The sequence below is a fragment of the Conger conger genome, chromosome 3 (assembly GCF_963514075.1).
Source record: "Conger conger chromosome 3, fConCon1.1, whole genome shotgun sequence".
Classification (NCBI taxonomy): Eukaryota; Metazoa; Chordata; class Actinopteri; order Anguilliformes; family Congridae; genus Conger; species Conger conger.
Genome location: NC_083762.1, coordinates 46182446 through 46206286, shown reverse-complemented (window position 1 = coordinate 46206286; position 23841 = coordinate 46182446). Strand labels below are relative to the sequence as shown.

General features: G+C 43.1%; 1 protein-coding gene across 6 annotated transcripts in view; it reads left to right on the top strand.

The window, feature by feature from the left end:
- Window positions 1-23841, top strand: part of erich2 (glutamate-rich 2) — a 55849-nt gene that overhangs the window by 17433 nt on the left and 14575 nt on the right. For 4 of the 6 annotated variants that reach the window (XM_061236876.1, XM_061236880.1, XM_061236877.1 and 1 more), the window contains one exon: window positions 4795-4825. The exons of the other annotated variants lie outside the window; for them this stretch is intronic. In XM_061236876.1, the coding sequence (XP_061092860.1) occupies window positions 4795-4825 (31 nt within the window). The remainder of the gene's footprint in view (window positions 1-4794; window positions 4826-23841) is intronic. 6 annotated transcript variants of the gene reach the window in all.

Genomic DNA, 23841 nt, shown 5'->3' with positions numbered 1-23841 from the left:
GAACAAATGGACACGTTGTTGACGCGTGATTGTCGGTGGCATATAGGTTCTGGGCAGATGCATGTTGCAATCGGGCTGTTGCATTTACTTTCAAACTTCGAATCATATTAGAATATGCACACTAATTGCCATGTTTGAACGTGTGAGAGAACATGTGAACATGCGGTATTCATTCCTTCTGCCACAAACTCAATTGCATGTCTAAAATTGTCAAAATGATCGGGTAGATTAATTTAGCTGGAAAAAAACACTAGTTGGTTAACAAAAAATGAAACTTAATCAGTAGGCTACAGTTTATACACTCATTCATCTGCTTTCCGTGTTCACATTTACGACACTGTCTCCACCGCTTTGGAATATTCAGATAAAACTTATATTTATGTAAACGTTAAAACAATTACAGTAACTAACCCTCAAACATATAGGCTACATTCAATTACCACAAGCTAGCTGACTAAACGTCTTAAGAACTAACTAGATATTACCATCTACACTCACCGAGCACTTTATTAGGAGCATTTTTACTTTATTACACCTACTTATTAATGTGATTATCTAATCAGGCAATTGTGTGGCTGCAATGCATACAATCATGTAGATACGGGTCATGAGCTTCAGTTAATGTTAACATCAACCATTAGAATGGGGAAAAAATATAATCTAAGTGACTTTGACCGTGGAATGATGTTGGTGGCAGATGTTTGAATGTCTCAGAAGCTGCTAATGATCTGGGATTTCCATGCACACTAGTCTCTAGAGTTTGCGAAGACTGGTGCAAAAAAAAAAAAAATCCAGTGGGCAGCAGTTCTGCAGACAGAAACGCATTGTTAATTAGAGACGTCAGAGGATAATGGCCAGACTGGTCAAAGGTGACAGTAACAAATAACCACACAGAATCAACACACTACTGTTATTTATTATTATTTTTCCACCATTTTTGACGGCCAGTTATTGAGATATCGACACCAAATCAACTGGAAAACGTCCGGCATGATCCCAAATGGTGAGCTTTTCGATATTCCCATTAATTTACAAAATATTTAAGGTTTTCCAGGGGGAGAAGTCCCATGGGAATGAATGGCAGAATTTGAATTTCACATTTGGAATTAATTTTTTTTTGTCACATTTCTTTAAACTTGAAATGAAACATGAAAATGTTCAGTGTTTCATAGCGATATTCACAGCTTACTTCACACTCTAGCTTCACTGTAACGGACTGCTGTTCAGCTAATCCACATAATTTATGCAAATTATCTGTGTGTTTAAGAAAGCCTGTGATGTTACAATAGCATCTGCCTTCATAATATAGGCTGTACAGTGCTGCTTGAAAGTTTGTGAACTCTCCAGACAAAAAGAAAAATAGTAATAATAATAATCTCATTCAATGTACACCCAAACCCCAATTTGTAAAGTAGACTTTCCAAATAATGGACACAAACAAAATAAAATGATATATTTTCATTATTTATTCAACAAAAGTGGTTTATCTCACAAAAACTGAAAATTTGATATGTGCAAAAGTATCTGAACCCTTTTAGTTAGTAGCTTGTGGCCCCTTTGCATGTCTTCTGTAACCACTGACCAGTCTCTTGCATCTGCCTTTGGGGATTTTTGCCCACTCCTCCTTGCAGAACTCAGCCAGTTGAGAGAGGTTGGAGGGACATCTGGCATGTACCGCCTGCTTCAGGTCTAACCACAACATTTCTATTGGATTGAGATCTGGACTTGAACTAGGCCAATCCAGAGTATGAATCCTCTTTCTTTTAAGCCATTCCTTGGTAGTTTTGCTGGAATGCTTTGGGTCGTTGTCTTGTTGCATAACCCATTTTCGGCCCAGCTTCAACTCCCTGACTGATGGCAGGAGATTCTGATCAAGAATTTGTTGATATGCCTGAGAATTCATGTTTCCCTGGATAATATGGAGTTGTCCAGGTCCGAAGGCAGAAAAGCAGCCCCTGACCTTCACATTTCCACCACCATGCTTCACTGTTGGGAGGAGGTTCTTTTGTTGCTATGCAGTGTTGGCTTTTCTCCAAACATGGCGGTTTTGATTGTGACCAAATAATTCTATTTTGGACTCATCTGTCCAGAGAATGGACTTCCGGAAGGCCTCTGGTTTATACAAGTGCTCTCTGGCAAAGTTGAAATGGGCAGCTTGTTTCTTTTTTGAGAGCAGAGGCTTCCTTCTAGTAACCCTCCCATGAATGTCATGTCTATTTAATTTTCATCTGATTGTAGACGCATGTACATTTACCCCAGATGCTGCCAGAGATGTAAAATCCTTTGATGTGTGGGTTGGCCTTCACCCGATTTAAAATTTTTCTGGTGCTTCTTGATGATAGTTTTGATGGGCGTCCACTTCTAGGCAGAGTTGCGGTCATGTTGAAAGCCCTCCATTTGTAAATGATTTGTCTCACAGTGGATGGATGGAGCTGGAATCTTTTGGAGATGGTCTTATAGCTTTCCCTAGACTGATGGGCTGTCACTACCTTCTTCCTGATGTCCTTTACTGATACAAAGGAAATTGCCATAGTTTGATCCGATAAAGAGAGCTTTCCAATGATACCAATGACAACATGGTGCAGACAACGGTCGCTGTACTGCATGTTGTGTTAGAATGCTAACTTTTGATGAATTTAGGAGAAATATACAGATGCAAATAGACAAAGTATAGTAAAATAAACATCGAAATGTGTTTTCTTTCCACTAGTCCAGGGGTCGGAAACCCTGGTCCTGGAGAGCCACAGGGTGTGCTGGCTTTCGTTGTTACTTGGCATTAATTGATCAATGAAAGCCATTGATTACACAGTTAACTCACCTCACCTGGTTTCTTGGGTCTGAATCGGTTGCTTATTTTACGAAAGCCAGCACACCCTGCGGCTCTCCAGGACCAGGGTTGCGGACCCCTGCACTAGTCTGAAAGAAAACATGCTATGGAAGCCAAATAGCCCAAAATCTCAAAATTGACCAGTACATAAAAAAACAATGTTTTTGCCTGCCGTGTCTCACCTTAAGACATTGGCCGTTTTGGTTAACTGGTTACTTGATTAACCATGCCCATTCCTAGTCTTTTAGTTTGTTAGTTTTGTTACATGTATGTTTGGTTGTCTGTTTCCTGTAGGTAATCACATTACACACGCTTGCCCCAATTCTATCTGTTGAACATTTAGAATTGGGGACTACAAATCCTCATCCTAGGTGTGGGTGTGACACGTTCCTACATCTTTTGTAGTTTGGGGGTTTTTCTTAATTATGAATTCTTCAGTCATCAACTGTAGAGGTCTTCCTTGGCCTACCTGTCCGGTTGTGATTGCTGAGCTCACCAGTGCTCTTTATCTTCTTAATATTCAGAACACTTTATTCTGGAAGCCTAGTGTTCAGCCAATGTCTACCTGATTTTTCTTTCTTATTTCTCAGGCTCATAATTGCTTCCTTGACTGTCATTCACTCAACTGTTGTCCTCCAAATTGTGATGTCTATGCATTGCAGACTTCAAGCATTCATTGCATACAAAGGATATAGGACCAAATATTGAAAATTATTTTATTCTACATTACATTAAACTGCCCAATATTTTTGATGTGTGAACAAGGGGGGACTATGTACAGAAGTTTTTATAATATATTTTTTTTACATTTATTTCAAATTCTTCCCTTTTTTCTCCCAATTTGGTAGCCATTTGTACCCTATCCAATTAGTGTTAGCTGGGGGATACTAAACGGTTTCTAAACGGTTCATTCGCTATGGATGAAAATACCCTCATTATATCCTAAGCAATTGTATCCTTTCAAACTCAAAGAGTACACAACCAAAATAACAAGAAATGTGTCACTGTCAAAATAATTATGGTGCTCATTGTAATTAAGCAAACTGAATTCTGAAATTAGACTTATTCAGGCCTATATACGCAATGTGTACTAATGCAGATGCATAGGACTAATATGAATTACACATTTGAATCCGAATAAACTGAATTACACATTTTCCAACAAGTTTGGAAAAATGACATAATGACATTGTCTTAATGAAATGTTGCATTATTTTGGCCAACAGATACATATGCAAAGACTGCAAATCTAGATTCCGTAATCAAAATCTTGTGGTATCTGGATCAAAATGATCCTATCTGAAAAATATTTGAAAAATGTGGAGAAAACCTACAAGATCGATTTGATCAGGGATAGCAAAAAGGGATATCAAAATCTGGATAATTCTGTATAATACTGGGCCCTGGGCTGAGAAACGATCTTTGCAGGGAACTCTCTCAGATCAACACTGGTCAGCGTACTCAATCAAGAAGTCAGTCACAGCCTCATACTTGTTCATGCAAGGGTGTGCCCATGTGCTGGTGTGTGTAATGTGACATAAAACCATGCGGACCAAACTGTAATTAAAAAATTGGTCCCTGGAGAGAAATTAGTTTAAGGTGAAGATTTGTGAGTTAAAAAGTGCTGTCCAAGACCAGGGCAAATTAGTAGTTTTAAATGGACTTCAATTTTGGGAAATTAGCTTTTGGGCTCCAGAGGCTTATAAAACTGCAATACCTCGAGTCACCACTGGAGTCTCTGTGCTTCTCCGAGAATGGCAATCCCTGCAATAACCTTTGAGCCAATTAGCTAAGCTAGCAATACACAAACTTAATTCTGAGAAAGTAGCATTTATTTCTTCAGTGCCTGTGTATATTAAAATAAATGTATCAAGCTCTCTAGGTAAGTAGTGTGTTTCATACAGGATAACCTAAGCCAATCTAGTCTATTTAATGGTTTAAATCCTCAAATGTGTCTTCTTTGATAGGCCAGTTGTCATCATGCAGTTCAACGTCCAGGTCAGTGACAGAGCTTGCTAGGTGTAATGTACAGGTACTTGCACCCCCACCCCCTCCCACACACACACACTTTCCAGTTTGGATGGAAATACATGCTCATTGTCACTAATTGTACGCATATTAATAGCTTGTTACAAAATGGAAACATCTTGGCTAATAAAGTGCACTACAGGCATTTAAGTTATCTTTACTACTTGTAAAGATAACTTGGTACAAGCAATATATTGGTAATAATAATCTGATAACTGTTCAAAGTAATTGAGGGACAATCTGGTTTTATTATGCAAAATGTAAAAAATTCCAACCAGATCACAACCTACAATATGGTTACCCATTCATACACACAATAGAAACATCAGTGTACAAAAATGCTCTGATTATCATCATTTTTGCTTTGCAGATTTATTCAATTGAATTTATTTATATATTAAGCAAGATTTATTTTTATGTTTTTCATTTTTTACGGTCTATAATTTATAAAAAAAACCCTTTTGGATTATTCTTTGTTACTTTTTAAAAAGATTATTACTAAGCCCAGACCCAGGGGATTTACTCGTTATGGCTTCAATGAGTCAGGTGAGTGTATTTTCCAACCACAATGACTGTTCTGTCTCTAAACAGTTGCCCAAGACTACTAAAGGGCTAAACAACTTCCTCAGGTTTGACTGATAGATACAACTGTATGTCGTCAGCATAGCAGTGGAAGTTAATGCCATGTTTGCAAATAACTTGTCCCAGGGGAAGCATGTATAGAGAGAAAAGCAAGGGCCCAAGTACAGATCCTTGTAGTACTCCGTATCTAACCTGGATTGATAAGAGGAGTCATTATTAAAGTGCACAAATTGATATCGATCTGATAGGTATGATCTAAACCAAGAGAGAGCCTGTCCACAGAGGCCTACAAGATTTTCATGTCTATCCAACAGTGCACAAACGAGTCTGGGAGCTCATTATTAAAAGCATTTGCAGTCCTGGAGGAAAGCTTACGGCTAAGGTAGAAAGTGCCACATTAAAAACTTGTGAAATTTGAAAAGTAATTAAATAATGGTCTGATAACACAGGATTTCTAGGCATAACTGCTATATTTGCTATTTCTGCGTCATAAGTTAAGACCAGATCGAGAGTGTGGTTATGGGAATGTGTGGACTGATGTATATGTTGATCAAGGCCAATAGATTCAATGATAGACATGAATGCTGATCTGAGATGATCACCTTCACTATCCATGTGAATATTAAAATCCCCTGCTACTACTTTATCTGAATTAACAACGAGGCTGGAAAGAATCGATGAGTCCTTCCCGAGAATGTATTTGTTTAGTTCTCACGGATATTCTCACATTTTTTAAGGACCTCCTTATTTGTCCTCTTCACAGCTATATTTCTAGCGTTAATCTAATCTGTTATTTAGCCAGCACTTAAAAATTTGCCTCGCTGTCAGTCACCCTAGACCCAGGAATACATTGCATGAAAACCTGAAATTTCCCAGTACACCTGCTCCCAATCCCAACCACATACTCCTCCAACTCAGCAACAGGATCCTATGAAGCAATTTAAGATTGGAAGAAATTGCGAGAAGGACAGGGTAAAGGGTAAAACATTAAAAATGTTCAACAGGGTGCTCTGGACAATGCATCTGCCACTACGTTGTCCTTCCCTTTAATATAACGAATGTCCAGAGTATATGCCTGTAAAAAAGAAACATAAAGGACATAAAGACCGCCAAGGAGGTGCTTGCCGGTGGAAAAAGTGGGTCCCCCCAGATTCTCAGAGGGACCTGCAGGATCACCTGAAAAGACTTGAGCTCCACATTCCCAAATGGGCTTCTAGAAAGGCGAACTTCATACGGGCAAGGATAAAAGAGGATGCTGAAAGACAAACACAGGTGGCAATGACCTCTGTTCATTCCATACCACTCATCAAATTAAGACCAACAGCCCTCCCCAAGTTTACAGGAAACAAACGTGATTTTCACAGGTGGAAAAAGGACTGGGAAGCACTTCAAAAGCAGGGAGAGCCATCTGGCTCGAGAGAGGTGAAGAAAGTTCAGCTACTGGAGAGCCTTGATGAGAAAATGAAAAGAGATCTTCGCCTTGCAACTTACAACACTGCTGATGACATCTTCCGTGTCCTAGGAAACCGCTATGGCAACCAAACGTCCATTGCCATAGAAATTGTAGAGGAGTTACAGAAAATGGCAGCTGTCAGAAGTTATCAGTCACAGAAAATTTTAGAATTCAAGCTGTAGAGAAGGTTCTTCAAGACTTGAGTGATTTTGGAGACACAGGTGCCATTAAATCTCCTCTCGTAACAAAATCCATTGAAAGCAAGCTTACAGAAACTCTCAAAAAGGAATGGCTTGTCTATGGTGCTGAGAGGAGAAATGTTGTTGCACCAGATAACCGGTTTGACAGTCTCTTGGCATTCCTCAAACAAGAGAACAGCTCGAGCAACTGAGGGAGGAGGAGCCAAGCAGGAAAGAACTGAGGATGGAGCTGAGACATGCCAGAACCAAGTCGACCAAGTTGGGCAACGACCACGCAAGATTTGCACTCGGCCTCCACAAATAACTTCACCGGAATCACTGAAAAATGCAATGAAAAATCCAAAACTTTCTCCATAAAAAGATGGCTGTTCCCATGGAAGAGGTAGAGTCCATTTCCTTTGCCCGGAGTCACAGGCTGGCGAAACCCTGGTCCTATGCCGGCGCTGCTGCTTCCCAGGGGAATCCCATACAGCATGGGTCTCAAACTCGCGGCCCGCGGGCCAATTATACGATAATGCATGCAAGCATGCAAGGCACAAAACAATATTTTGTGGCCCCCACCTTAATATGAAAGTTTAATGTTAGTGCGGCCCGCGAGTTTTATATGAATGGCACTTTACAGTGTTGTGTGCGGAGCTGAACGAACCTACCAATCACGGTGGCGTATATGGCTCTCGGGGGCGGGACATCGATCGGGCTTGATGCAAGCAGAGAAACATTTCTCAGTGAGTGAAAGTTACAGCAGCGTTGCCATGGAGAGTTTTCTTCCGTGCCTGGCTGGCTGCCTCGTTTCTATTAGGCAAACGCGGACATTCGTCCCAGCGCGCTGCATTCACAACACTTCCAAAAAAAAGTTTTTTAAGTTGCTGCCCAGTGGGACATTATACGTATATATGTCTCTCTCTGACAAAATAAATCAAAGTGATGCGTACGCGGCGAGATAAAAGAAAAGTAAGGAACTCAATGTAGCCTAATGTGGTCTGCAGTCACATAGCGACACCTGTCTGTCGGTAATAACAGTCCCCAATAACCCGGACCAATTATAGGGTCGCACCGTTATTTGGGGGTCATTATTTTTTTATTTGCATTGCCTCACACGATGAACACTACATATATTTCTATATGTAGGGAGGACAACCGAAAAATTTATTTCCGGAAATCAACATGAATATTATGATTATTATCTCAGTTTAAATGACTGTTTTTGTGGCTTTTAAGCGCTAATTTTACCAGCATTCCATCAATGTTAAATGCTGGACCCCGACGGCACCGAAAAACAGGCAGATTTCACTGCCATTCCATTCTTTACGTATATGGAGCTCGAAAATGGTGACACAACAATAGCTTTTGCTGGTTTACTTCACGCGCTCATACATGGCAGTTGGTGGCAGTTCGAACTGTCAAAAGTGTGACTGGAGCCAGGTCAATATTTTTGCTGGGTACTCGGTATGTCCAGCCTTATAAGTCCAAAGTCCCTGGTTACTTTTTCATAGTTTCAATGGATTTTGACAATAGACATGTCAGACTTCAATCATGTTAACGTTAACATGTCATTTACATAGCTACAGAACTGTCCGATCACGCCGAATCACTGATAGAAACAAGATGAATTAATGACGATTCAGAAAATGTATAACTTTTAAAGATTTAAATAAATCCTATGGTGGGACTTTTGCCATTTGTGGACGGTACGACAGAAAATTCCGGTGCCGTCGAACTTAATCGAATGCTTTTATTTATATCGTTCGAATGACCAAGTGCCGTTAAAAAGCAAATTGTATGGCTTTGTGCTATTTGCGTATGCTAGCTACATCATGCTAACATCGTATAGGGACCAGTAAAGGCTTAGAACACACTAGCACTTAGTTATTGTAAGTTCGATCACCTCTACTGTAAAGTAAAAAAGTGGACAAATTACGTTTTCTGTGAGAAATCTATTGGCGAGCTCACGTGCACACACAGCGGTCTACATGCTAAAGCTCCACTTTGCCCTCCCTACTATATGATGTCATTTGTTTTGTTTTTTGTTTCTATGACTACGTTTACAACAACAACAGCACGGTGTCATTTCCGCTTCTTTTTCCTGTAACAACAACAAAGCAGTCGCCTTTTTGCGCTCGCTATCCCGGTACTTTCTACCATCTACAAATGCCATGGTGTTCATGTCATCATGAAAGACATTAACATCGAGCGCAAAAACAAAGGAGACTGCTACCGGGCTATTATCCGCTGACCGCTGTGCTGCTGTTACAGGAAAAAGAAGCGGAAATGCAGAAAATTACGTTCTCTGTGCATCGGCTAAACACGACAGTGACACCAAGTGGAATTAAAATATATTCCACAGCCCCAAACATGTCTTTTTCAAAGCCTGCAGTGAACAGAAAGGTTGGTGATGAGCACAGACAGTTCCAGGAAAAGTGGGAGATGCAATATTTCTTTGTTGAGCACAGGGGCACCCCGACGTGTCTTATTTGCACAGAGAAAGTTGCGGTGCACAAGGAATACAATTTGAAACGTCATTACACAACTAGACATGCTGAGGAGTATGCAAAATACCAGGGAGATGAGAGAGCCAACCGGGTTGCAAATCTTAAAACATGTCTGCTGAGGCAACAAGATTTCTTCAAGAAAGCAACCAAAGAGAATAATGCAGCAGTCGAAGCTAGCTACGTGGTTAGTGAAATGATTGCTGGAAAGCCATTCACAGAAGGTGAATTCGTCAAAAAGTGCATATTACAGGCTGCAAGTATAGTCTGTCCGGAAAAGAAAGGTCAGTTTAGCAACATCAGCCTTTCTGCCAACACCGTGACAGAGCGCATTTCTGACCTGTCAAGTAACATTTATGATCAACTGTGTGAGAAAGCCAAATATTCAGTGTATACTCAGTCGCTCTTGATGAGACCACAGACATCACAGACACTGCCCAGCTCGCAATGTATGTCCGTGGTATTGACGACAATTTTGAAGTGATAGAGGAGTTGCTCACAGTAATTCCAATGCATGGCCAGACCACTGAGATATTCCGCCAGCTGTGTGATGCCATTGAGAATGCCGGTTTGCCATGGAAGAGGTTTGCTGGAATAACAACCGACGGCGCGCCATCAATGACAGGGAGGAAAAATGGACTAGTGGCACTTGTTCAAAAAAAACTGGAAGAGGAGGGTGTAGAGGAGGCCATGATTGCTCTGCACTGCATTATCCATCAGCAGGCCCTTTGCAGCAAATGCCTGAAGTTTGACAATGTGATGTCTGTCGTTGTGAAATGCATCAACCAAATGAGATCCAGGGGCTTAAAGCACCAAAGGTTCTGTGCTTTTTTAGAGGAAATGGAGTCAGAATATGGGGATGTGCTCTACTTCACCGAGGTACGTTGGCTCAGCAGGGGAAATGCCTTGAAGAGATTTTTTGAGTTGAGAGCAGAAGTGAAAGCCTTCATGGAGAAGGATGGGGTGGCTGTTCCTGTGCTAAGTGATCCCAAATGGCTCATGGACTTAGCTTTTCTTGTTGATATCACACATGAGCTTAATGTACTGAACAAGAAGTTACAAGGCCAGGGGCAACTCGTCAGTGCTGCCTATGACAACGTGAGAGCATTCTCCACAAAACTTGTGTTATGGAAAGCCCAGCTCTCTCAGACAAACCTTTGCCATTTCCCAGCATGCAAGGCACTTGTGGATGCAGGCACACCATTCAGTGGTGAGAAGTATGTTGATGCCATTTTGAAGCTACAGGAGGAATTTGATCACAGATTTGCAGACTTCAAGACGCACAGAGCCACATTTCAAATTTTTGCAGACCCCTTCTCCTTTGACGTGCAAGATGCCCCTCCTGTGCTTCAAATGGAGCTCTTTGACCTGCAGTGCAACTCTGACCTCAAAGCCAAGTTCAGGGAGGTGAATGGAAAAGCAGACAAGCTTGGGCAATTTTTGAGAGAATTGACCCCCAGCTTCCCTGAGCTTTCCCGAATGTTCAAGCGGACCATGTGCCTTTTTGGGAGCACATACTTGTGCGAAAAGCTCTTCTCCACCTTGAACTTCAATAAGTCCAAGTACAGGTCCAGACTTACTGATGATCATCTTCAAGCCATACTGAGGGTCTCAACTGCTTCCTCCCTCAAGACAAATGTGGCTCAGCTATGCGAGAGGAAGCGCTGCCAGGTCTCTAGCAGCAAGGAGTAGGCAAGAGAAGCCATGTTCAGAAGAACAGTTCATGTTCTTCAATGTTCCATTCATGTTCAGGACAATTCATGTTCAGAAGAACCCACTGAGGTTAAAGAAATGTTAATAAAGACGTTTAAATCTTATTACAGCAGATATAGAAGACTGAAGAAACCACACTAGAGAAATCTAATTATTATTATTTTTATTCTCATTATTTTATTTATTTATTACTGATTTATTTACTTATTTACTTATTAATTCTTAATTTGTTTATTTTTTCATCTTATTTTGTGTTAAAAAATAAAAATAAAGACATTTGAGAAGATTGGAATTTTTTTAACAAAGCTTTTCTTGTGGAATACCCGATGCGGCCCAGCCTCACCCAGACTCTGCCTCCAGCGGCCCCCAGGTAAATTGAGTTTGAGACCCCTGCCATACAGAGAGGCCCAAGACCTGATTTCTTCAAACAGCGAGAGAAGAAATCAACCGTGCTGCTTAACCGTGCTGCTTAACCGTGCTGCTCCACCGTTAAGAGGGAAACCATACGGGGTACAGTTCCCACCTGCTATCATGAAAAGTCTCCTTCTACCTATCTTCCGCTCCAAGCGTACCCAAGGGCATCGGGAAAGTCTTGTCGTGGACAAACTCTACATTGACAATAAACTGTTTACAGACCCTAAAATTACTACCTGGCTATTATAGTTCTCCAGCAACAGACTATCTCTCTGCCGATTGCATAGAGCTTAAAATGCAGACTATATAAGCGAACCAGCAAATGGGCAAACGCGCATAAACAGGAGAGATGAAAAGAAACTAATATGAGGAGAAGGAAGAAAAAACAAACAAGCTATCAATCCACGTTGGTCTCTTGCTAGGTGATTCATATAGATAACTGACCTAAAAAAACAATACTTTAAGGGTCCTCTGTGGTTGGCAATAACGTATAATTCTCATAAATCGTTACCACTAACATTAGCCTACTAATACCATTATTCTTGTATGGCTTTCTTTCTTCTCTTACCCTACTTTACTCCAGTATTTTTGGTTTTTGATCTATTTGTTTTTTGCTGCTTGTTGTTGTGGTGGCGTGTGTGTGTGTGCATGCATGCGTGCGGTATATGTGTGTGTGTGTGTGTGTGTGCATTTATTGTGTGTATTATTATTATTATTATTGTTATTATTATTTGTTTTGTCTTATCACTAATACGGTACTGACCACAGCAGTGTTTGTGTGTATCTGAGTGTGCTGGTGGGTACGTGTGTGAGAGTGAGTATGTACAGTATGTTTCTACAATGAAATGGGTGTGTCCTCTTTTGTTTAAAAAAGAGTGTGACTGTACCAGTAAGCAATAAAATGTCACGTTTACAAATAAATGGCAGTATTGATTCTGAGGACTGATTAATAGGCCGATTATGTTTCTGTTGGCACATTTTGTGTGTGTATTGTGGTGACCCGCTGGTTGAGAGAGAGAGAGCAAAATTGGTGAACAAAAATGTTTTCTTTATTTTTTTCTACTAGTGCCTTCAGGGCACTTCTCAATTGTCCAGAACAAAAAAAAAGAAAGGGTCAAAGAGAAAAAATAGAAATAAATTAAGCGGCCAAAAAAAACGGTAAAAACCAAAAAGCAGAGCCGGACTTCACACGGCTGAGTTTGCCCGTCTTTGTCCGTTGTGGGGCCGTTAAATCCATGTGGTTCCCCGGCCTTGGAAGTCCTCTTCCCCCACCTAGATGCCCTTCTTTGTCTGTTGCGTCTAGGATTAAAAAAAGAGATTAGTTGGCTTCTAGCCGGAAGGATTGGCTCACGTGAATCCCGGGAAGTTACTGTTTCTTCCACGGGGTTTCTTCCGTAATCATAGGGTTCTCCCGGTGTCCTTCCGGAAAGTATTCCACGTCTCATTCGAGTGGAGTTCAGTTGTGGCTCGGTCAAGGCGTTCACCCACATTGGCTCTGCGTATCTCCTCTTCTGTCCTGAGCCCCGCTCTGCACTCGAGTTTGGCCTTTTGTAGGGTGTTGGTCTCTCCCAAACTCGGTGCAGCTGTGCCTGGTTAATGAGAATTGGTTAGTGGAGTGCATTCCACACACGCCCTGGTTGTGCTGGCCTTGGTGCTGATTCTCCCCCTGCCCGGGCTCTCTCCAAGGTGCCGATCCCTTAAATACGAATTAAGGAAATATTCACCGTCAATTATTTTCCCCAGCTCCTGGCGCCGGCGCACTGGCCGTTCTACTCTAGTGGAGTACCGATCCTCGATTGGGCCACCACAGTATGTGTGTGTGTGTGTGTGTTACCTCTCTGTATGTAAGTCTGTGGGTCACTGGGTGTATATGTGCGCTTGGCAGTGGGATGATGATATGGAATATTTTTTTTTGTTGGTACAGTTTTGTTAGACAGAAGATATAGTAAGTCTAGATGACTCCTTCCAATTATTAGCAAATGTAGGAAATGTTTTTTGTTCATTGTTTTTGCTTACGTTTTTTGTGTGCACACGAAAATGTGCATTGTGGGTGGGTGAGGTCTAAGGCTAGATCATAGTACAACACAGTAGCACTATGCCTTTGTTCCTAAGCTTTACTTCATGGAACATACAAGGAATCAGCTCCCCTGCTAAAAGTTTTCCATCTATCCATTATCTTAACCCGCTTATCCTGAACAGGGTCGCAGGGGGGCTGGAGCCTATCCCAGCATACATTGGGCGAAAGGCAGGAATACACCCTAGACAGGTCGCCAGTCCATCGCAGGGCACATACACCATTCACTCACACACTCATACCTATGGGCAATTTAGACTCTCCAATCAGCCTAACCTGCATGTCTTTGGACTGTGGGAGGAAACCGGAGTACCCGGAGGAAACCCATGCAGACACGGGGAGAACATGCAAACTCCGCACAGAGAGGCCCCAGCCGACGGGGATTCGAACCCAGGACCTCCTTGCTGTGAGGCGGCAGTGCTACCCACTGCACCATCCGTGCCGCCTGCTAAAAGTTTTGAACCATCTAAATAAATTGCAATCAGATATCTGTTTAATACAAGAAACTTAAGGCCGGATGGATTGGCCAACATTGTGAAAACGTGGCACATCCATCCTGTTTAGTAAGAACATACCATATTCCCATTATTGAACTCTAGCCGTTACCGAAGGAGGATTCATCATCATAAATGGCAAGATTGACCAAGACAGTATTATTATAGATAGCATCTATGGTCCTAACACTGATTGTCCCGCGTTCTTCCACTATTCTCTGAGCTGTCTCATTTCCCAAACTCCCACATTGTATTAGGAGGCGATTTCAACACTGTTCTAAGTCCCAATCTCGACCGATTATCCATTAACCACTTAGGAGAGGTTTCTGGTTACTCCACCAACTGGTCCAAATCCGAGATTCTGCCTCTAACTCACTAAGACTGGGATGCTGAGATTGGGGATTTACCCTATAAACCCATAACTCAATCCATTAAATACCTCAGAATTCATGTCTCAACAAATCCAAATGATATATTCAAACTTAACCCCTTTATTCCAAAACATTAAAGATGACCTCGGCAGATGGAATAGACTCCCACTATCTCTAATTGGCCGCATCTCTTCCGTCAAAATGAACATCCTCCCTAAAATAAATTACTTATTCTCCATGACCCCAGTTAATCCACCCCTGGGCTGGATCACCTCTCTTAATTCAGCAGTTAATACATATTACAGGAAAGGCAATAGGCCCAGAATCAAGATATCTACACTCCAAAAACCCAAACAGTATGGCAGACTAAACCTTTATCACTATTTTCTCTCTCACCAGCTTCAGTATATCCAACACTGGTCCAACAATTCCACCACTGCCTGGCTCAACATTGAACAGACATTTTGTAAAGAACTTCCTTTTCAACATATTGCTTTCATAGATAAATCAGACAAATCCCACAGTTACCTTAAAGTCAGCACCATAAACACCACCCTCACCACCTGGTGGAAATCAAACAAAATGCTTAACCTTAAATTCTCCCCTTCCACTCTTACTCCTATTTGGCAGAACCCCATGTTTAAAATAAAATAATAAAATAATAAGCCCATCAACTTCCCTGCTTGGAAACAGAGAGGAGTAGGCATTCTAGGTCACCTCTTCAGTGATGGCTCTCTCATTCAACCTTCTTAAACAAGCATACAACTTACCAAACCATTGTCACTATCAGTATATCCAGTTGAAAGAGTTCTTAAAAAAGAAAATTGGTATTCATAATTCGTAAGCCAATCATTGAGACTTTGTGCCCTTGAGAATAACTCAGAACCCCAAATGGCTGGAAGTGGTCCACTTAAAAAATCTGTAGGTTTGAGAGCTTTTGACAGATGTTGATTAGTCATGGCAGCTTTCTCCCTAAGTGGAAGGTTATTCCAGCCCACGTGAATAAGCAGCTTTGAGAATGTTCTATTTTCAGACAAAGATTCCTGCAGATGATTTCCAATCCAATCAGTGACATTTGCAACACCGGTGTCATCTTGATCTGAACTGTCAAGAGAACTGTTCAGATCAAAATTCATTGAATCATATGCAAACTGAGCTTGTCCAGCACAGCAGGTTAAAATGTGCAAATTTTATATCCAAATTAGCATCCAGGAGTTGAGGGACGAAACAGTAGCAGTCTTATGGAAATCGAGTCCTTTTTGTGGAAGATCACAACAGAGCAAATGAGATGAGGGGTCCGATTGCGGTTGGCAATAGCTTGGAAGTACACACGAGCATGTTGGAAATAATGCCTCCTTTTTAAACATGCTAAATGTCTTACCATATTATTGCTGCCGGCTTTAGGCTAATATCCAAAATTGCCAATATGGAGCACTCGTAGATTAGGAATTAGGCTCTTTGAGAGAAGGTTTGAATCTTAAGCAATCTGCCCAGTTGTGAATACATGTTCACATGTAGACCTACTCAATGCAGTAGACATACAGTACTGTGCAAAAGTCTTAGGCACCTGCATAACATTCTGTATAGATATGATTCTTTCAAAAATAATTAAATGAAAGGTCCTAAATAAATGTACTATACATTCTACATTACATTTTCATAATTTGGCAGAATAGTTAAAAACTGAATCAAATCAATATTCTTCGTGACCACCCTTCGGCGTTAAAACTGCATCACTTTTCTGAGATGGCCAATTCTGTCCTGCAGTTCTATAAGACAGTCAGCAGGGAGGTTGTTCCAAGCATGTTGGAGAACTTGCCACAGTTCTTCTCCAGACTTTGTTTGGCTCCTTGCTTCTGATCTCAGATAGCCTTGATCAAGTTTTTATGTAAAAAGTAGTCAATTGCTTACAGGAATATGTTACTTTTTAAAATTAAATACTAAAATGTCAATTCGGAAATCATTTGGAAAATGAATATTTGGAAATCTCAAATGTGTTCTTTTATACTAGCACACACACACACAAAAAAAACATATATATATAATCTGTGCAGAAGTCTAGGGTGTCTAAGACTTCTGCACAGTACTGTATACAGGGCTACACTGATTGTCAAAGCTCTGTGTTGATACTGACATTTTCTCAGGAGGTAAGAGCGGTCGCTTTGCAGTCAGAGTTGGATGGTTCGATCTGGGTGTGTCAGCGTGTCCCTGAGCAAGACACCTAACCCCTTTCACACGTGTTGCAGATGGCTATTACTCGTCTGTGTAAAAAATTATATGTTATTTTATGGTTGTATATTTTGTGGTAAGTGTCTTTATTCTTGTCATACTTGGAGTTCTTGTTGGTAATTTCCTTAAGTTATAAGAGTCATTGCTTTAAATTTCTTTGCTGGCTAATGGTGGCATTGACTAGCCTGGGAACCATTCTCACAGAACCGCAAGCTGTGACATGTAAAACATTTTCTGTGATGTAAGCTTTTTGCTAAGAAAAAAAATATTTTGGTTGGAAAGCGAATTGGAATTGAGTGGATCCAGTGCCACTTAAGAGAGAAATGAGTCTCGATAAAAACTTCCAAATATTAAACGCCATCTTAAAAGACCAATAGACAGAAACGGTTATGTAAAAAGGCTATTCATTCAAGAGAAATTGTGCTTTGATCCAGAAATCCATATATGGGCAACAGATTTCCTCTGGGTTATGTCAGAATTCCAAGGCCTATGGATGACTTGAAAATCTGTTAGTTTAATTTCTGTCAGTCAGCACCAGTAGTCATTGGCCTACTTGTAACTTAGCTGAGCTAGCTAGTTGGCTCCGGCTGCATAGTTATATGGTGTAATTGTAAATAAAATAATATGTTTCACTTTTGGTTGTCAGCTGAATTTTACGTCACATTTTGGGAAATATACCTTTTTTCCGATTTACCCAGACTTCGACAAGATGTTCGATTTCATTTTCATTTTTGTGCATTCACTGGCTCAATTTTCATGTTGGCAAAATGTCCCGTTTTAATTCTTTTGTATTTCAAATACACATAATACCTTGTGTAAATATGACATCTTCAGAGTTGCTGTAAAGTGTATTTTTTCACTTTGAAGGAGGTAGGCTATTGACTCTGACATCCATCCATCCATCCATCGTCACCCGCTTATCCGGAGTCAGGTCGCGGGGGCAGTAGGCAAAGCCGGGTATTCCAGGCGTCCCTCTCCCCAGCAACGCATTCTAGCTCCTCCTGGGGGATCCCGAGGCGTTCCCTGGCCAGGAGAGATATATAATCTCTCCAGCGGGCTCTGGGTCTCCCTCGGGGTCTCCGCCCAGTTGGACGAGCCCGGAAAACCTCCAAAGGGAGGTGCCCGGGAGGCATCCTGATCAGATGCCCGAACCACCTCAATTGGCTCCTTTCGATGCGAAGGAGCAGCGGCTCTACTCCGAGCTCCCTCCGGATGTCCGAGCTCCTCACCCTATCTCTAAGGCTGAGCCCGGCCACCCTACGGAGGAAGCTCATTTCGGCCGCTTGTATACGCGATCTCGTTCTTTCGGTCACTACCCAAAGCTCGTGACCATAGGTGAGGGTTGGGACGTAGATCGACCAGTAAATCGAGAGCTTCGCCTTCCGGCTCAGCTCCTTCTTCACCACAACGGTCCGGTGCAACGCCCGCATTACTGCTGACGCTGCACCGATCCGCCTGTCGATCTCACGCTCCCTTCTACCCTCACTCGTGAACAAGACCCCGAGATACTTGAACTCCTTCACTTGGGGCAAAGACTCGTTCCCAACCCGGAGGGAGCAATCCACCGTTTTCCGGCAGAGAACCATGGCCTCGGACTTGGAGGTGCTGACTCTCATCCTGGCCGCTTCACACTCGGCTGCAAACCGCTCCAGTGCGTGCTGAAGGTCACGGTCCGATGAAGCCAGCAGAACCACATCATCCGCAAAAAGCAGAGATGCGATTCTGAGGTCACCAAACCGGACACTCTCCTCACCTCGGCTGCGCCTTGAGATCCTGTCCATGAATACCACAAACAGGACCGGTGACAAGGGGCAACCTTGGCGGAGTCCAACACCCACCGGAAACGTGCTTGACTTTGTGCCGAGAATGCGGACACAGCTCTCACTTTGGTTATACAGGGACCTGATGGCTCGTAACAACGGCCCCGGTACCCCGTACTCCCGCAGTACACCCCACAGGGTTCCCCGGGGGACACGGTCGAAAGCCTTCTCCAAGTCCACAAAGCACATGTGGACTGGATGGGCAAACTCCCATGACCCCGCCAGCAACCCTGCCAAGGTAAAGAGCTGGTCCACTGTTCCACGGCCAGGACGGAAGCCACATTGCTCCTCCTGAATCCGAGGTTCGACCGTCGGTCGGAGCCTCCTTTCCAGTACCCTAGAGTAAGCTTTCCCAGGGAGGCTGAGGAGTGTGATACCCCGGTAATTGGAGCACACCCTCCGGTCCCCCTTCTTGAAAATGGGGACCACCACCCCGGTCTGCCACTCTACAGGTACTGTCCCCGATCTCCACGCGACACTGAAGAGGCGTGTCAGCCAAGACAGCCCAACAATGTCCAGAGCCTTCAGCATCTCAGGGCGAATCTCATCTACACCCGGCGACTTGCCACTGAGGAGCTTTTTGACTACCTCAGCAACTTCCGCCAGGGATATCGGTGCAGATTCCCCCGAGTCTTCAGGCTCTGCCTCTTCCACAGAGGACGTGTTGTTCGGGTTCAGGAGCTCCTCGAAGTGCTCTTTCCACCGCCCGACAATATCCCCAGTCCGGGTCAGCAGTTCTCCTCCCCTGCTGAAAACAGCCTGAGACAAGCCCTGCTTTCCCTTTCTGAGTCGTCGGATGGTTTGCCAGAACTTCCTCGAGGCCAACCGAAAGTCCTTCTCCATAGCCTCCCCGAACTCCTCCCATACCCGGGTTTTTGCTTCAGCGACTGCCGAAGCTGCAGCCCTTCTGGTCACCCGGTACCTGTCTGCTGCTTCAGGGGACCCCCGGGCCAGCCAAGCCCGAAAGGCCTCCTTCTTCAGCTTGACGGCCTCCCTCACCGCTGGTGTCCACCAGCGGGTTCTTGGGTTGCCGCCCCGACAGGCACCGATGACCTTCTGGCCACAGCTCCTGCTTGCCGCCTCTGCAATGGAGGCTTTGAACATGGCCCACTCGGACTCCATGGCCCACTCGGACTCCATGTCCCCAGCTTCCCCCGGGATGCGTGAGAAGTTCTTCCGGAGGTGGGAGTTGAAGACCTCGCGAACAGGGGCCTCCGCCAGACGTTCCCAGTTCACCCTCACTACACGTTTGGGTTTACCGGGTCTGTCAGGCAGCCTCCCCGGCCACTTGATCCAACTCACCACCAGGTGGTGATCAGTTGACAGCTCTGCTCCTCTCTTCACCCGAGTGTCCAAGACATACGGCCGCAGGTCTGATGATACGACCACAAAGTCGATCATCGATCTTTGGCCTAAGGTGCTCTGGTACCAAGTACACTTATGAGCTACCCTATGCTCGAACATGGTGTTTGTTATCGACAATCCATGGCCAGCACAGAAGTCCAATAACAAAACACCGCTTGGGTTCAGATCAGGCAGGCCGTTCCTCCCAATCACCCCCCTCCAGGTTTCTCCGTCATTGCCCACGTGAGCGTTGAAGTCGCCCAGCAGAACTATGGAGTCTCCGGGTGGCACCCTTTCCAGGATGCCACCCAGTGACTCCAAGAAGGCCGGATACTCTGAACTGCCATTTGGTGCATACGCACAAATGACAGTCAGAGCCTTCCCCCCAGCGACACGTAGTCGCAGAGAAGCGACCCTCTCGTTCCCCGGGTGGAACTCCAACACAGTGGCGCTCAGCCGGTGGCTTGTGAGTATCCCCACACCCGCCCGGCGCCTCTCACCTTGAGCAACTCCAGAAAAGAACAGAGTCCAGCCCCTCTCCAGGAGTTTGGTTCCGGAACCAGTACTGTGCGTGGAGGTGAGCCCAACTATATCTAGTTGGTACCGCTCCGCCTCCCGCACTAGCTCCGGTTCCTTCCCCACCAGAGAGGTGACGTTCCACGTCCCCAGAACCAGTCTGCGACGCCGAGGATCAGCACGCCCGGATCCCCGCCTTTGCCTACTGCCCGTTGGGCAAAGCACCCGACTCCGATGCCGACCCCTGCAGGTGGTGAGCCCACAGGGCGGCGACCCCACGTGACCAGTTCGGGCTGTGCCCGGCCGGGCCCCATGGGATAAGGCCCGGCCACCAGACGCTCGCCGACGAGCTCCCCTCCCGGGTCTGGCTCCAGCAGGGGGCCCCGGTTTCCCTTTTCCGGGCGAGGTAACTGGGTCTTTGTGTGGCCGTGTCATGGGAGTCTTTGAATCGCTCTTAGTCCGGCCCCTCCCCCGGGACCAATTTGCCTTGGGAGACCCTACTGGGGGCTAACAGTGCCCCCGACAACCTAGCTCCCAGGATCACCGGGACACACAAACCCCTCCACCACGTTAAGGTGGCGATTCCTCGGAGGGGAATGTCCCGTTTTAATTCTTTTGTATTTCAAATACACATAATACCTTGTGTAAATATGACATCTTCAGAGTTGCTGTAAAGTGAATTTTTTCACTTTGAAGGAGGTAGGCTATTGACTCTGACAGCTTAGCGTAAAGACTTGAAGCCTAACACGTTATGCTAACATGGAAACTGAGCCAGTGAATGCACAAAAATGAGGGTAAGTCAGAAAAAATGTATATTTCCTAAAATGTTGGTGTTTTCATTTAAGGATCCATGTACTGTCAGGAGATGGGCTGATTGGTTAGTGTTTCCATTACAGTGGCTCATCTGTCGATAACCGCCACAAAATAAAAGGTCAATAACGGCATTTCTTTAGAAAAGGTGTGTTTGGAGACGCACAGTCATTACAGATAATAAATCACAGGAATCTGTGACATCAACAAGGTAATGACAGTGGTCACATTAGCTAATTAAGTCAGCATTTCACACAGAAGAAGTAGCCAAAATGAGAGGGGGGTATCATTTTGTATGAAATTGGACTATAAAAAATGGATTTTTGTATATAAACAACCGTCCAAATGCCAAAGGTTTATTCTAAAGGATTTGAAAAGACCTAATTTATTTCATAGACCGCCAGATTTCTTTATCCGAAAGTCTAGAAAATGCTAACGAAACAAATTGAATTACTTGTCTCCTGCTTAGTCTAATCAACTATAAGTCACTTTGGATAAAAGCGTCAGCCAAATGGCATGTAATGTAATGTGTTCTAGGTGGCCAGTCGAGTGGAGCAGAAAGTCCAGAAAGCTTGACTGAAGTTGATAGTTGGCCAAGCAATGTTTATCAATTCAGCAAAATCCAAAAACTGTTCGTAAGGGTGCACAAACTAACACAGGGCTTTTGCGTAGTTGCATTTGCGCAAGAATGATAAGTTTGTTTTCACTTATTATAGCAATACACTTCTCATGTGTGAATGAGGATTTGGAAACTTCATCATGATGTGCGAACGCCACAGACTCCAAATATATGTCGTTTAAATCACTGTCTATCCAGAAATAGAAATAGACAGTGCAGGATGACAACTAGCACAAGTGGGGCACGTTGAAGTGTTGTGTTCCAACATGCTTCCGACTATTATAAATGCATCAGCTACAATAACTTTTAATGTAATGCTGTATATTCCATCTATACCATGCAACAATCATTTGGTCCTATTGAGCACTTGCTCAATATCAGTGCTGTCATATGTGGCCGTATAGACAAAATATAGACTATGGGACAGTTATCACAGGAAAAATGTGAATGGTAAGAAATGTTGGATTAACCAACCTTTAACTTTTTTCCAGTCCGTTTTCCAACATTTCGAACATTTCTGTTTCAATGTGCCTCAGAACTGTTTCAATTTGCCTAGGACATGTATCTTTCTTTATTTATTAAATAAACCTTCAGTTATCAAATAACTTTTTGGAATGAACTGTTTAAAGCTATTAAGACTGTTTGCAATGAGTAATTTAGCTCTAGCACAATTTTCTGTTGTGTTAAAAAAACAAAACTTTGTTAGTAGTGATTGTTGCATCAGCATTAGAAAGCTCAGTTAAGAACATTCTAATCACATATTTGTGATCTTACACCGTAATGGGTTAAATGGGCCTTTCTCAATTTGAAACTCAAATCAAACAAAAACGAAATCCATGATCTTCCTTCCTGGGCGAGCTAAGGCTCCAACCTCCTCCATTAGTACTCTTGGTGGTGTCTCCATTCAGTTTGTAGACCATTATAAATATCTGGGTATTTGGTTAGACAATAACCTAAATTTTAAATGTCATATTGATCACCTTTCAAAGAATTGAACACTGGGTTTCTTGTACAGGCTAAAGTCCTGTTTCTCTATGGTATCAAGAAAATGGTTAGTTGCTAGCCTATTTCTGCCTCAGCTTGACTTTGGTGATACTATCTATAGGTCCGCCTCCTCCTCCACCTTAACCAAGCTTGACCCCCTGTATCACTCAGCATTGAGATATATGACTCTAGTTTTAGGACTCATCATTGCACTTTATACAGCATGACTGGTTGGTCATCCCTTGCTTGGCATAGGCTACAGTTGGCATAGGCTACAGTACAATTTATACAATTATTTTAAGCAAATTCCCTATGTACTTAAGTCAGACGTTTTTATCTGTTCAAAGCAGTCATAACCTGAGATCGCACAAATGGCTTCAGTTTAAAGTCCCCTATTTTCATACAGAGGTCCTACCATGCTTGTCCTACAGTGGTCCTTGGTCCTGGAACGAGCTTATTTCATTCAACGATTTTAAATTAAGAATAATGGATGTTCTCACGGTTAGCTGCAATTGTTTTAAGTAACACTGATGTGTTAATTTCACTGCCATGTCTTGTGGTCTGTCATGCTGTATGTATTGTAATGCACTTGGAATTGTATATAACTACATACTTAAGGATAGTACTGTTTTGCAACAGTATATATATATATATATATAAGCGCTGGTTTGGTTATTGCTGGTTATGCTGATAGCTAACACGGTTGATAGCAGCATATTTGTGTCGGCTACTTAGTGATTTAGTGATTTTAATGGAACTTTTTAATTTATCATTTAATCCACATCTTGATTATAGCATCTGTAGTCCCTGATAGATGCAGCCTAGACCTAGACTAAATTTAACTGGAGATTATCCATGCAAAGATGCATTTAGTCCA